This window comes from Lampetra fluviatilis, chromosome 71 (assembly GCF_964198595.1).
Source record: "Lampetra fluviatilis chromosome 71, kcLamFluv1.1, whole genome shotgun sequence".
NCBI classification, from domain to species: domain Eukaryota; kingdom Metazoa; phylum Chordata; class Hyperoartia; order Petromyzontiformes; family Petromyzontidae; genus Lampetra; species Lampetra fluviatilis.
In genome coordinates, this window is record NC_136345.1 from 4,241,620 (window position 1) to 4,257,874 (window position 16,255).

At 57.3% G+C, this 16,255-nt stretch overlaps 2 protein-coding genes across 2 annotated transcripts in view; both read right to left on the reverse strand.

The window, feature by feature from the left end:
* Positions 1 to 1,616, reverse strand: part of GLTP (glycolipid transfer protein) — a 30,757-nt gene extending 29,141 nt beyond the window's left edge. The window contains exon 1 of the mRNA XM_078883392.1: positions 1,565 to 1,616. The gene's annotated coding sequence lies outside the window, so the exon portion shown is untranslated. The remainder of the gene's footprint in view (positions 1 to 1,564) is intronic.
* A 3,592-nt stretch (positions 1,617 to 5,208) lies between these two features.
* EMC6 (ER membrane protein complex subunit 6) lies at positions 5,209 to 8,255 on the reverse strand. Its single transcript, XM_078883399.1, has 2 exons — positions 8,119 to 8,255; positions 5,209 to 6,759 (listed from the first exon to the last, which is right to left on the reverse strand). Exon 2 carries the CDS (start codon positions 6,745 to 6,747, stop codon positions 6,355 to 6,357), a length of 393 nt encoding a protein of 130 aa, XP_078739525.1. The 5' UTR covers positions 6,748 to 6,759; positions 8,119 to 8,255; the 3' UTR covers positions 5,209 to 6,354.
* Positions 8,256 to 16,255: the final 8,000 nt, after the last annotated feature.

The window sequence follows — 16,255 nt, forward strand, 5'->3', positions numbered from 1 at the left end:
GAATGAGTGAGTTAGTGAGTGAGTTAGTGAGTGAGTGAGTTAGTGAGTGGGTGAGTGAATGAGTGAGTGGTGAGTAAGCGAGTGGGTGAGTGAGTTAATTAACGAGTTAGTTAAAAAGCTAATTATTTAATTAATTAGTTAATTAGCGAGTTAGTGAGTGAGTGTGTGAGTGAGTTTGTGAGTGAGTTAGTGAATGAGTGAATGAGTGAGTGGGTGAGTGAGTAAGTGAGTGGCTGAGTGAGTTAATTAACGAATTAATTAATAAGCTAGTAAGCTAATTATTTAATCAATTAGTTAATTAGCGAGTTAGTGAGTGAGTTTGTGAGTGAGTTAGTGAATGAGTGGGTGAGTGAGTGAGTGAGTTAGTGAGTTAGTGAGTGGCTGAGTGAGTGAGTAAGTGAGTGAGTTAGTGAGTGAGTTAGTGGCTGAGTGAGTGGGTGAGTTAATTAACAAGTTAGTAAGCTAATTATTTAATTAATTAGTTAATTATCGAGTTAGTGAGTGAGTTTGTGAGTTTGTGGGTGAGTTAGTGAATGAGTGGCTGAGTGAGTGAGTTAGTGAGTGAGTTAGTGGCTGAGTGAGTGGGTGAGTTAATTAACAAGTTAGTAAGCTAATTATTTAATTAATTAGTTAATTATCGAGTTAGTGAGTGAGTTTGTGAGTTTGTGGGTGAGTTAGTGAATGAGTGGCTGAGTGAGTGAGTAAGTGAGTGAGTTAGTGAGTGAGTTAGTGGCTGAGTGAGTGGGTGAGTTAATGAACAAGTTAGTAAGCTAATTATTTAATTAATTAGTTAATTATCGAGTTAGTGAGTGAGTTTGTGGGTGAGTTAGTGAATGAGTGGCTGAGTGAGTGAGTAAGTGAGTGAGTTAGTGAGTGAGTTAGTGGCTGAGTGAGTGGGTGAGTTAATTAACAAGTTAGTAAGCTAATTATTTAATTAATTAGTAAATTATCGAGTTAGTGAGTGAGTTTGTGAGTTTGTGGGTGAGTTAGTGAATGAGTGGCTGAGTGAGTGAGTTAGTGAGTGAGTTAGTGGCTGAGTGAGTGGGTGAGTTAATTAACAAGTTAGTAAGCTAATTATTTAATTAATTAGTTAATTATCGAGTTAGTGAGTGAGTTTGTGAGTTTGTGGGTGAGTTAGTGAATGAGTGGCTGAGTGAGTGAGTTAGTGAGTGAGTTAGTGGCTGAGTGAGTGGGTGAGTTAATTAACAAGTTAGTAAGCTAATTATTTAATTAATTAGTTAATTATCGAGTTAGTGAGTGAGTTTGTGAGTTTGTGGGTGAGTTAGTGAATGAGTGGCTGAGTGAGTGAGTAAGTGAGTGAGTTAGTGAGTGAGTTAGTGGCTGAGTGAGTGGGTGAGTTAATTAACAAGTTAGTAAGCTAATTATTTAATTAATTAGTTAATTATCGAGTTAGTGAGTGAGTTTGTGAGTTTGTGGGTGAGTTAGTGAATGAGTGGCTGAGTGAGTGAGTAAGTGAGTGAGTTAGTGAGTTAGTGGCTGAGTGAGTGGGTGAGTTAATTAACAAGTTAGTAAGCTAATTATTTAATTAATTAAGTTCACTTACCGGTCACTGATCTTGCCTGCAAGGGTTAAGCGGCAACTGCGAGACTTCCGGGTCACGTGGTCAAAGCCACACCCACCACAGGGACACGCCCCCTAACGCGGCCCAGCCAATCACGTGGCCCGCAGGGAGACACGCCCCCTACGAAGCCCCTCCCCCCCCCCACTCAGCCCCTCCCCCCCACTCAGCCCCTCCCCCCTACTAAGCCCCTCCCCCCACTCAGCCCCTCCCACCCTAGGTGCAGGAGGTCACGTGACAGACCCAGCAGGTGCCATGGGTTGACTGCTGCTGCTGTGCCAGGCTAGGTGCAGGAGGAGGATGTCACGTGACAGACCCAGCAGGTGCCATGGGTTGACTGCTGCTGCTGTGCCAGGCTAGGTGCAGGAGGTCACGTGACAGACCCAGCAGGTGCCATGGGTTGACTGCTGCTGTGCCAGGCTAGGTGCAGGTCACGTGACAGACCCAGCAGGTGGCATGGGTTGACTGCTGCTGCTGTGCCAGGCTAGGTGCAGGAGGTCACGTGACAGACCCAGCAGGTGACATGGGTCATCTCACTGAGATGACTGGCTGATGCACCACCTGTGCCCCCTACTGTGCCAACTTGCTGTGCTTTATCCACCCGGCGCTCCGCTCGTTGTGAGCGTAGCTCCTCCGCCCTCCGTTGTTGTTGGAGGGCGACTGCCTCCAACTGCCCAGTAGCCTCAAGGTGCACCTAGCCTGGCACTAGTCCAGTAGCAGCATCCTTCACGAGCCTCCTCCACTGAGGCCGATCTTGACACCGCTGGTACCAGTCATCGGCAAGTCCACTCAGCTCCACGTCCTCCTGTACCACATCACTCCATCTCTTCTCTAGCCCGTGCCGCGCCCGCTTAGCCCCCTCTATCTGGCCGAACAAAAGCTGCTTAGACACGTGGTGGCTGGGCATGCGGGCTACATGACCCAGCCAACGCAGCCTTGCCTGCCGGAGGAGCTCACTGATGGGAGTCACCCACTGACTCACCCACTCACTCACTCACCCACTCACTCACCGATCCACTCCCTCACTCAACCACTCACTCATACAGCGGCTGGGCATGCGGGCTACATGGCCCAGCCAACGCAGCCTTGCCTGCCGGAGGAGCTCACTGATGTTAATGTCACCCACTGACTCACCCACCCACTCACTCACCCATTCACTTACCGATCCACTCGCTCACTCAACCACTCACTCATACAGTGGCTGGGCATGCGGGCTACATGACCCAGCCAACGCAGCCTTGCCTGCCGTAGGAGCTCACTGATGTTAATGTCACCCACTGACTCACCCACCCACTCACTCACCCACCCACTCACCGATCCACTCGGTCGCTCAACCACTCACTCATACAGTGACTGGGCATGCGGGCTACATGACCCAGCCAACGCAGCCTTGCCTGCCGTAGGAGCTCACTGATGGGAGTCACCCACTGACTCACCCACTCACTCACCCATTCACTTACCGATCCACTCGCTCACTCAACCACTCACTCATGCGGTGGCTGGGCATGCGGGCTACATGACCCAGCCAACGCAGCCTTGCCTGCCGGAGGAGCTCACTGATGGGAGTCACCCACTCACTCACCCACCCACTCACCGATCCACTCGCTCACTCAACCACTCACTCAGTGACTGGGTATGCGGGCTACATGACCCAGCCAACGCAGCCTTGCCTGCCGTAGGAGCTCACTGATGGTAATATCACCCACTGACTCACCCACCCAACTCACTCACCCATTCACTTACCGATCCACTCGCTCACTCAACCACTCACTCATGCGGTGGCTGGGCATGCGGGCTACATGGCCCAGCCAACGCAGCCTTGCCTGCCGTAGGAGCTCACTGATGGTAATATCACCCACTGACTCACCCACCCAACTCACTCACCCATTCACTTACCGATCCACTCGCTCACTCAACCACTCACTCATACAGTGGCTGGGCATGCGGGCTACATGACCCAGCCAACGCAGCCTTGCCTGCCGTAGGAGCTCACTGATGGTAATGTCACCCACTCACTCACCCACCCAACTCACTCACCCATTCACTTACCGATCCACTCGCTCACTCAACCACTCACTCAAACGGTGGCTGGGCATGCGGGCTACATGACCCAGCCAACGCAGCCTTGCCTGCCGGAGGAGCTCACTGATGGTAATATCACCCACTGACTCACCCACCCAACTCACTCACCCATTCACTTACCGATCCACTCGCTCACTCAACCACTCACTCAGTGGCTGGGCATGCGGGCTACATGACCCAGCCAACGCAGCCTTGCCTGCCGTAGGAGCTCACTGATGGTAATGTCACCCACTGACTCACCCACCCACTCACTCACCCACCCACTCACCGATCCACTCGGTCACTCAACCACTCACTCATGCGGTGGCTGGGCATGCGGGCTACATGACCCAGCCAACGCAGCCTTGCCTGCCGTAGGAGCTCACTGATGGTAATATCACCCACTGACTCACCCACCCAACTCACTCACCCATTCACTTACCGATCCACTCGCTCACTCAACCACTCACTCATGCGGTGGCTGGGCATGCGGGCTACATGGCCCAGCCAACGCAGCCTTGCCTGCCGGAGGAGCTCACTGATGGTAATATCACCCACTGACTCACCCACCCAACTCACTCACCCATTCACTTACCGATCCACTCGCTCACTCAACCACTCACTCATACAGTGGCTGGGCATGCGGGCTACATGACCCAGCCAACGCAGCCTTGCCTGCCGGAGGAGCTCACTGATGGTAATATCACCCACTGACTCACCCACCCAACTCACTCACCCATTCACTTACCGATCCACTCGCTCACTCAACCACTCACTCATACAGTGGCTGGGCATGCGGGCTACATGACCCAGCCAACGCAGCCTTGCCTGCCGTAGGAGCTCACTGATGGTAATGTCACCCACTCACTCACCCACCCACTCACCGATCCACTCGCTCACTCAACCACTCACTCATGCGGTGGCTGGGCATGCGGGCTACATGACCCAGCCAACGCAGCCTTGCCTGCCGGAGGAGCTCACCGATGGGACTTTGTCCAGATCTGCCGAGGATTTGTGAGCTCCTCACACAATCCAGCCCGCAGGCTAAACCCAGGATGGATCGTAGGCAGGCCTTTGCCTGAATGTTTCTAACCGGCGAAGATGTTCCATTAGGGAGGGCATTGACCGTGGCCGAGAAGACCTGAAGCTTCGTGCACACAAAGACAAAGATCCCCCGTGTAGCCTTAACAGATTGTTGGGGCAAGTGCTGTTAGTAGCGAGCACCTATGAAGGCTACCGGCACACACACGAGGGGGTGGGTGGCCAGCACCACGCCCGGCCGCCTTTGTCTCCCCAGTGCTAGCGATGTTTACACACCGCACTCATTTGTGGCTGAGTCGACCTAGGGGAGGCCCAGGACCGGTTCAGATAATCGTCACCGGTGGTGTTGGCCGTGAGCGGGAATCGAACTCGGGTCGCCGGGTTCGTAGCGCAGCGTAGCGCTAACCGCTGCACCACCACTCCCCACCGTACACACACACACGCGTACACACACATACGTGTACACACACATACGTGTACACACACACGTGTAGACGCACGCACACACGTGTAGACGCACACGCGTGTTCGTTTGAATCGCTTCAGAGTTTAATCGTCTTCAGAAGAAGCATCGCAGTGAGCACACACACACAGGTACACACACACACACAGTGTACACACACACAGGTACACACACACACACACACAGGTACACACACACACACACACAGGTACACACACACACAGGTACACACACACACAGGTACACACACACACAGGTACACACACACACAGGTACACACACAGGTACACACACACACACACACACAGGTACACACACACACACACAGGTACACACACAGTGTACACACACACACACAGGTACACACACACACACAGGTACACACACACACAGGTACACACACACACAGGTACACACACAGGTACACACACACACACACACAGGTACACACACACACACAGGTACACACACACACAGGTACACACACAGGTACACACACACACAGGTACACACACACACACAGGTACACACACAGGTACACACACACACACAGGTACACACACACACAGGTACATACACACACACAGGTACACACATAGGTACACACACACACAGGTACACACACACACAGGTACACACACACACGCAGGTACACACACACAGGTACACACACACAGGTACACACACACAGGTACACACACAGGTACACACACACAGATACACACACACAGGTACACTACACACACACACAGGTATACACACACAGATACACACACACAGGTACACACACACACAGACACACACACAGACACACACACAGACTCAGTCACAGACACATGACACACGCACACACGTGACACTTACACAACACACGTGACACACACAAACACACGCCACACACACACACACGCCACCCTAATACACATGAACCATCCCATACAAGAACGTCCAAAACAGCACGTAGGTGAACAGCCCCGACACGAATCCTCCGGTCGCGATGGCCCACACACACATAGTGTACACACACGTACCACACACACAGTGTACACACACACACAGGTACACAGAGATACACGCACACAGGTACACACACGTACCACACACACACAGGTACACACACACAGTTACACACACGCCACCCTAATAAACGTGCACACAGGTACACACACACACAGGTACACACAGGTACACACACACAACACACACCACCCTAATACACATGAACCATCCCATACAGGAACGTCCAAAACAGCACGTAGGTGAACAGCCCCGACACGAATCCTCCGGTCGCGATGGCCCGTCTGGAGCGCGCAGCCCTGCGCCAGTCTCTCCCGGCCTTGGCGACCAGCGCGAGAGCCAGAGCCCCGGCCGCCAGCGCGTAGAACGCAAGGCCTCGCAAGCCGGTGAGGCCCAAGACTCCGGCCGAAGAACCGGCGAGGGCGGCTCCCGCAGTGCGGCAGTATTCCAAAAGAGCCGCGTTGCTCCGAACGGCAGCGTCGCTCAGGAAGGCCGGGCCTTCTCGGTGGTGGTGGTGGTTGGAGGGTGGTGGCGGTTGTTGTTGTTGTTGGCGCGGTGGTGGCGGTTGTTGTTGTTGGGAGGTCATGGTGGCCGGAGGCTGAGTAGAGGGGAGAGAGAGGTAGGTTAAGGTGGGGTGTGGGTGGTGGTGGTGGTGAGTGTGGTGGTGAGGGGGGTGGTGGTGAGGGGGGTGGTGGTGAGGGTGGTGAGGGGGGTGGTGGTGAGGGTGGTGAGGGTGGTGGTGAGGGTGGTGGTGAGGGTGGTGGTGAGGGTGGCGGTGAGGGTGGTGGCGGTGGTGGCGGTGAGGGTGGTGGTGGTGAGGGTGGTGGTGGTGACGGTGGTGAGGGTGGTGGTGGTGAGGGTGGTGGTGAGGGTGGTGAGGGTGGTGGTGGTGAAGGTGGTGGTTGTGAGGGTGGTGGTGAGGGTGGTGGTGGTGAGGGTGGTGGTGGTGACGGTGGTGAGGGTGGTGGTGAGGGTGGTGAGGGTGGTGGTGGTGAGGGTGGTGAGGGTGGTGGTTGTGAGGGTGGTGGTGAGGGTGGTGAGGGTGATGGTGAGGGTGGTGGTGGTGAGGGTGGTGGTGAGGGTGGTGGTGGTGAGGGTGGTGAGGGGGGTGGTGGTGAGGGTGGTGGTGGTGGTGAGGGTGGTGAGGGTGGTGGTGGTGAGGGTGGTGAGGGTGGTGGTGGTGAGGGTGGTGAGGGTGGTGGTGAGGGTGGTGGTGAGGGTGGTGGTGAGGGCGGTGGTGGTGAGGGTGGTGGTGGTGGTGAGGGTGGTGGTGGTGGTGAGGGTGGTGGTGGTGGTGAGGGTGGTGGTGGTGGAGGCTGAGTCGACCTAGGGGAGGCCCAGAACTGATTCAGATAATAATCGCTGTCACTGGTGGTAGTGGCGGTGAGAGCGGGAATCGGACTTCGGACTGTAGCCAGGTTCGTAGCGCTAACCGCTGCACCACCGCTCCCCCACAAAGACAAAGCTCCCCCAGGTAGCCTCTAGCAGGGCTGTAGGGGCAAGTGCTGCTAGTAGCAACGCCTATGATGTACACACAGACAAAGCTCCCCCAGGTAGCCTCTAGCAGGGCTGTAGGGGCAAGTGCTGCTAGTAGCAACGCCTATGATGTACACACAGACAAAGCTCCCCCAGGTAGCCTCTAGCAGGGCTGTAGGGGCACTGTGGCACGCCCAAGACACTGCTGGACATTCCACGTTCCTATGACGGAGACCAGTCCGTCCGTCAATTACAATTATGGGCCGATGCGACCCCGATGCTCAGGGCCTGTCCCTCGTGATCTCCGCCGCGGGGTTCCCCCTCGCCTCGGCCGGCAGGGCGCGTCAGGCGACCCCGTAGGCTCCGCGAGTCGGCTAGGCCTCTACCGTAGGTATTACAATTCTGTACTGAGAGCGCTGCGCCAGGCACGGCTGGCATGGCGGTGACACACACACACTGCTTCCCGTGATCTGCCTGACACCTTTGCAACGTCAGCGCTGTGTAGTTTCCGTCTGAGAAGCTTTGAGGCGAGTTGCGTGAAGGCGAATTCACACGGCCGCTTGTGGCGATACGGATGACGACGAGTTCTCGTTTCGGTGGCGTCTTCCGGATGATCGGTAGACGTCTTCCGGAAGATCGGTAGAAATCTTCCGGAAGATAGGTAGACGTCTTCCGGAAGATGGTAGACGTCTTCCGGAAGTTTGGTAGACGTCTTCCGGAAGATTGATAGACGTCTTCCGGTAGATCGGCAGACGTCTTCCGGAAGATGGGTAGACGTCTTCCGGAAGATCGGTAGACGTCTTCTGGTAGAGCGGTGGAAGTCTTCCGGAAGAACGGTAGACGTCTTCCGGAAGATTGGTAGTCGTCTTCCGGAAGATGGTAGACGTCTTCCGGAAGATCGGTAGACGTCTTCCGGAAGATTCGTAGTCGTCTTCCGGAAGATCGGAAGACGTCTCCGGAAGATTGGTAGACGTCTTCCGGAAGATTGGTAGACATCTTCCGGAAGATGGGTAGACGTCTTCCGGAAGATTGGTAGACGTCTTCCGGAAGATTGGTAGACATCTTCCGGAAGATTGGTAGACGTCTTCCGGAAGATTGATAGACGTCTTCCGGTAGATCGGCAGACGTCTTCCGGAAGATGGGTAGACGTCTTCCGGAAGATCGGTAGACGTCTTATGGTAGATCGGCAGACGTCTTCTGGTAGAGCGGTGGAAGTCTTCCGGAAGAACGGTAGACGTCTTCCGGAAGATTGGTAGTCGTCTTCCGGAAGATGGTAGACGTCTTCCGGAAGATTGGTAGACGTCTTCCGGAAGATGGTAGACGTCTTCCAGAAGATTGGTAGACGTCTTCCGGAAGATTGGTAGACGTCTTCCGGAAGATGGGTAGACGTCTTCCGGAAGATTGGTAGACGTCTTCCGGAAGATCGGAAGACGTCTCCGGAAGATTGGTAGACATCTTCCGGAAGATTGGTAGACATCTTCCGGAAGATTGGTAGACGTCTTCCGGAAGATTGATAGACGTCTTCCGGTAGATCGGCAGACGTCTTCCGGAAGATGGGTAGACGTCTTCCGGAAGATCGGCAGACGTCTTCTGGTAGAGCGGTGGAAGTCTTCCGGAAGAACGTTAGACGTCTTCCGGAAGATTGGTAGTCGTCTTCCGGAAGATGGTAGACGTCTTCCGGAAGAACGGTAGACGTCTTCCGGAAGATTCGTAGTCGTCTTCCGGAAGATGGTAGACGTCTTCCAGAAGATTGGTAGACGTCTTCCGGAAGATTGGTAGACGTCTTCCGGAAGATGGGTAGACGTCTTCCGGAAGATTGGTAGACGTCTTCCGGAAGATTGGTAGACATCTTCCGGAAGATTGGTAGACGTCTTCCGGAAGATAGGTAGACGTCTTCCGGAAGATTGGTAGACATCTTCCGGAAGATGGGTAGACGTCTTCCGGAAGATTGGTAGACGTCTTCCGGAAGATTGGTAGACATCTTCCGGAAGATGGGTAGACGTCTTCCGGAAGATAGGTAGACGTCTTCCGGAAGATTGGTAGACATCTTCCGGAAGATGGGTAGACGTCTTCCGGAAGATTGGTAGACATCTTCCGGAAGATGGGAAGACGTCTTCCGGAAGATCGGTAGGCGTCTTCCGGAAGATTGGTAGACGTCTTCTGGTAGATCGGCAGAGGTCTTCCGGAAGATGGGAGACGTCTTCCGGAAGATGGGTAGACGTCGTCCGGAAAATGGGCAGCGGTCTTCCGGAAGATGGGTAGATGTCTTCCGGAAGATGGGTACACATCTTCCGGAAGTTCGGTAGATGTCTTCCGGAAGATTGGTAGACGTCTTCCGGAAGATTGGTAGACGTCTTCCGGAAGATTGGTAGACGTCTTCCGGAAGAAGGTTAGACGTCTTCCGGAAGATTGGTAGACGTCTTCCGGAAGATCGGTAGACGTCTTCCGGTAGATCGGCAGATGTCTTCCGGAAGTTCGGTAGACGTCTTCTGGAAGATTGGTAGATGTCTTCCGGAAGATGAGTAGAAGTCTTCATTCACCAACCCACCCACCCACCCACTCACTCACCCACTCACTCACCCACTCACCCACCCACTCACTCACTAACCCACTCACCCACCCACTCACCCACCCACCCACTCACTCACTAACCCACTCACTCACCCACTCACCCACCCACTCACCCACCCACCCACTCACTCACCCACTCACCCACCCATTCACCCACCCACCCACTCACTCACTAACCCACTCACTCACCCACCTACTCACCCACCCACTCACCCACCCACTCACTCACCCACTCACCCACTCACTCACCCACTCACCCACCCACTCACCCACCCACCCACTCACCCACCCACCCACTCACCCACCCACCCACTCACTCACTCACCCACTCACTCACCCACTCACCCACCCACTCACCCACTCACCCACTCACCCACCCACTCACCCACCCACTCACCCACCCACTCACCCACCCACTCACCCACCCACCCACTCACCCACCCACTCACTCACTAACCCACTCACTCACCCACTCACCCACCCACTCACCCACCCACTCACTCACCCACTCACCCACCCACCCACTCACTCACTAACCCACTCACTCACTCACCCACCCACTCACCCACCCACTCACCCACCCACTCACTCACCCACTCACCCACCCACTCACTCACCCACTCACCCACTCACTCACCCACTCACCCACCCACTCACCCACCCACCCACCCACCCACTCACCCACCCACTCACTCACCCACCCACTCACCCACTCACTCACTCACCCACCCACTCACCCACTCACCCACTCACTCACCCACTCACCCACCCACTCACCCACCCACCCACTCACCCACCCACCCACCCACTCACTCACCCACTCACTCACCCACCCACTCACCCACCCACTCACCCACCCACCCACTCACCCACCCACTCACTCACCCACCCACTCACCCACTCACTCATTCCCCCACCCACCCACCCACTCACCCACTCACCCACCCACTCACCCACCCACCCACTCACCCACTCACTCACCCACCCACTCACTCACCCACCCACTCACCCACCCACCCACTCACCCACCCACCCACCCATTCACCCACCAACCCACTCACCCACTCACTCACCCACTCACCCACCCACTCACTCACCCACCCACTCACCCACCCACTCACCCACTCACCCACCCACTCACCCACCAACTCACCCACCCACTCACCCACCCACTCACCCACTCACCCACCCACTCACCCACCCACCCACCCACCCACCCACTCACCCACTCACCCACCCACTCACTCACCCACTCAACCACTCACTCACCCACCCACTCACCCACCCACTCACCCACCCACTCACCCACTCACTCACCCACCCACCCACTCACCCACCCACTCACCCACTCACCCATTCATTCACCCACCCACTCACTCACCCACCCACCCACTCACCCACCCACTCATTCACCCACCCACTCACTCACCCACTCACCCACTCACTCAGTCACCCACCCACTCACCCACCCACTCATTCACCCACCCACCCACTCACCCACCCACTCATTCACCCACCCACTCATTCACCCACCCACCCACCCACTCACCCACCCACTCACCCACCCACCCACCCACCCACTCATTCACCCACCCACTCACTCACTCACTCACCCACCCACTCACCCACCCACTCACCCACCCACTCACTCACCCACTCACCCACTCACCCACCCACCCACTCACCCACCCACTCACCCACCCACCCACTCACCCACCCACCCACTCACCCACCCACTCACCCACCCACTCACTCACCCACTCACTCACTCACCCACCCACTCACCCACCCACTCACCCACTCACCCACTCACTCACCCACTCACCCACTCACTCACCCACTCACCCACCCACTCACCCACCCACTCACCCACCCAACCACCCACCCACTCACCCACCCACCCACCCACTCACCCACCCACTTACCCACTCACTCACCCACCCATCCACTCACCCACTCACTCACTCATCCACCCACTCACCCACCCACCCACTCACCCACCCATTCACCCACTCACCCACCCACCCACTCACCCAGCCACCCACTCACCCACCCACCCACCCATTCACCCACCCACCCATTCACCCACTCACCCACTCACTCACCCACCCACTCACCCACCACTCACCCACCCACCCATTCACCCACTCACCCACCCACCCACTCACTCACCCACTCACTCACCCACCCACTCACCCACCCACTCACCCAATCACTCACCCACTCACCCATCCACCCACTCACTCACCCACCCACTCACCCACTCACCCACCCACTCACCCACTCACCCACTCACCCACCCACTCACTCACCCACTCACCCACTCACCCACTCACCCACCCACTCACTCACTCACCCACCCACTCACCCACCCACTCACCCACTCACTCACCCACTCACCCACACACTCACTCACCCACCCACTCACCCACCCACTCACCCACTCACCCACCCACCCACTCACCCACTCACTCACCCACTCACCCATTCACCCACCCACTCACTCACCCACTCACTCATTCACTCACTCACCCACTCACTCACTCACTCACTCACTCACCCACTCACTCACTCACTCACTCACCCACCACCACCCACCCACCCACCCACCCACCCACCCACCCACTCCACCCACCCACCCACCCACCCACCCACTCACTCACCCACCCACTCACCCACTCACTTCACTCCACCCACCCACTCACCCACTCACCCACCCACTCACCCACCCACCCACTCACCCACCCACCCACCCACCCACCCACCCACCCACCCACCTCCACCCACCCACTCACCCACTCACTCACCCACCCACTCACCCACCCACTCACCCACTCACTCACCCACTCACCCACCCACTCTCACTCACCCACTCAACCACTCACTCACCCACCCACTCACCCACCCACCCACCCACCCACTCACCCACCCACCCACTCACCCACTCACTCACTCACCCACCCACCCACTCACCCACCCACTCACCCACTCACCCACTCATTCACCCACCCACTCACTCACCCACCCACCCACTCTCCCACCCACTCATTCACCCACCCACTCACTCACCCACTCACCCACTCACTCATTCACCCACCCACCGACTCACCCACCCACTCATTCACCCACCCACCCACCCACTCACCCACCCACTCATTCACCCACCCACTCACCCACCCACTCATTCACCCACCCACCCACTCACCCACCCACTCACCCACCCACTCACCCACCCACTCATTCACCCACCCACCCACCCACCCACCCACTCACCCACCCACTCACCCACCCACTCACCCACTCACCCACTCACTCACCCACCCACCCATTCACCCACCCACTCACCCACCCACTCACCCACTCACCCACCCACCCACTTACTCACTCACTCATTCACCCACCCACCCACTCATTCACCCACCCACTCACTCATCCACCCACCCACTCACCCACCCACTCATTCACCCACCCACTCACTCACCCACTCACCCACTCACCCACTCACCCACTCACTCACTCATTCACCCACCCACTCACCCACCCACCCACCCACCCACTCACCCACCCACCCACTCACCCACCCACTCATTCACCCACCCACTCACCCACCCACTCATTCACCTACCCACTCACCCACCCACTCACCCACCCAATCACCCACCCACTCATTCACCCACCCACACAACCACTCACCCACCCACTCACCCACTCACCCACCTACTCACCCACTCACTCACTCACCCACTCACCCACCCACTCACCCACCCACCCACCCACTCACCCACCCACCCACTCACTCACCCACTCACTCACTCACTCACCCACTCACCCACTCACCCACCCACTCACCCACCCACCCACTCACCCACCCACTCACCCACTCACCCACTCACTCACCCATTCACTCACCCACCCACTCATTCACACACCCACTCACTCACCCACCCACTCAACCACTCACTCACCCACCCACTCACCCACCCACTCATTCACCCACCCACCCACCCACTCACCCACCCACTCATTCACCCACCCACTCACCCACCCACTCATTCACCCACCCACCCACCCACTCACCCACCCACTCACCCACCCAATCACCCACCCACTCATTCACCCACCCACACAACCACTCACCCACCCACTCACCCACTCACCCACCTACTCACCCACTCACTCACTCACTCACTCACCCACTCACCCACCCACTCACCCACCCACCCACTCACCCACTCACCCACTCACTCACCCATTCACTCACCCACCCACTCATTCACACACCCACTCACTCACCCACCCATTCAACCACTCACTCACCCACCCACTCACCTACCCACTCACCCACCCACTCACCCACCCACTCACCCACCCACTCACCCACCCACTCACCCACTCACCCACCCACTCACTCACTCACTCACCCACCCACTCATTCACCCACCCACTCACCCACCCACTCACTCACCCACTCACCCACTCACGCACCCACTCACCCACCAACTCACCCACCCACTCACCCACTCACTCACCCACTCATTCACCCACCCACCCACCCACTCACTCACCCACTCATTCACCCACCCACTCACCCACCCACTCATTCACCCACCCACCCACCCACTCACCCACCCACTCACCCACCCACTCACCCACCCACTCATTCACCCACCCACACACCCACTCACCCACCCACTCACCCACTCACCCACCTACTCACCCACTCACTCACTCACCCACTCACTCACCCACTCACCCACTCACCCACTCACCCACCCATCCACCCACTCACCCACTCACTCATTCACCCACTCACTCACTCACCCACTCACCCACCCACTCACCCACCCACCCACTCACCCACCCACTCACCCACTCACCCACTCACTCACCATTCACCCACCCACTCATTCACACACCCACTCACTCACCCACCCACTCAACCACTCACCCACCCACTCACCCACCCACTCACCCACCCACTGACTCACTCACTCACCCACCCACTCATTCACCCATTCACTCACCCACCCACTCATTCACACACCCACTCACTCACCCACCCACTCAACCACTCACTCACCCACCCACTCACCCACCCACTCATTCACCCACCCACCCACCCACTCACCCACCCACTCATTCACCCACCCACTCACCCACCCACTCATTCACCCACCCACCCACCCACTCACCCACCCACTCACCCACTCAATCACCCACCCACTCATTCACCCACCCACACAACCACTCACTCACCCACTCACCCACTCACCCACCTACTCACCCACTCACTCACTCACTCACCCACTCACCCACCCACTCACCCACCCACCCACCCACCCACCCACCCACTCACTCACCCACCCACCCACTCACCCACCCACCCACCCACCCACCCACCCACTCACTCACCCACCCACCCACTCACTCACCCACTCACTCACTCACTCACTCACCCACTCACCCACTCACCCACCCACCCACTCACCCACCCACCCACTCACCCACCCACTCACCCACTCACCCACCCACTCAACCACTCACTCACCCACCCACTCACCCACCCACTCACCCACCCACTCACCCACCCACTCACTCACCCACCCACTCACCCACCCACTCACCCACCCACTCACTCACTCACTCACTCACTCACTCACCCACCAACTCACCCACCCACTCACCCACTCACTCACCCACTCATTCACCCACCCACCCACCCACCCACCCACTCACCCACCCACTCATTCACCCACCCACTCACCCACCCACTCATTCACCCACCCACCCACCCACCCACTCACCCACCCACTCACCCACCCACTCACCCACCCACTCATTCACCCACCCACACACCCACTCACCCACCCACTCACCCACTCACCCACCTACTCACCCACTCACTCACTCACCCACTCACTCACCCACTCACCCACTCACCCACTCACCCACCCATCCACTCACTCACCCACTCACTCATTCACCCACTCACTCACTCACCCACTCACCCACCCACTCACCCACCCACCCACTCACCCACCCACTCA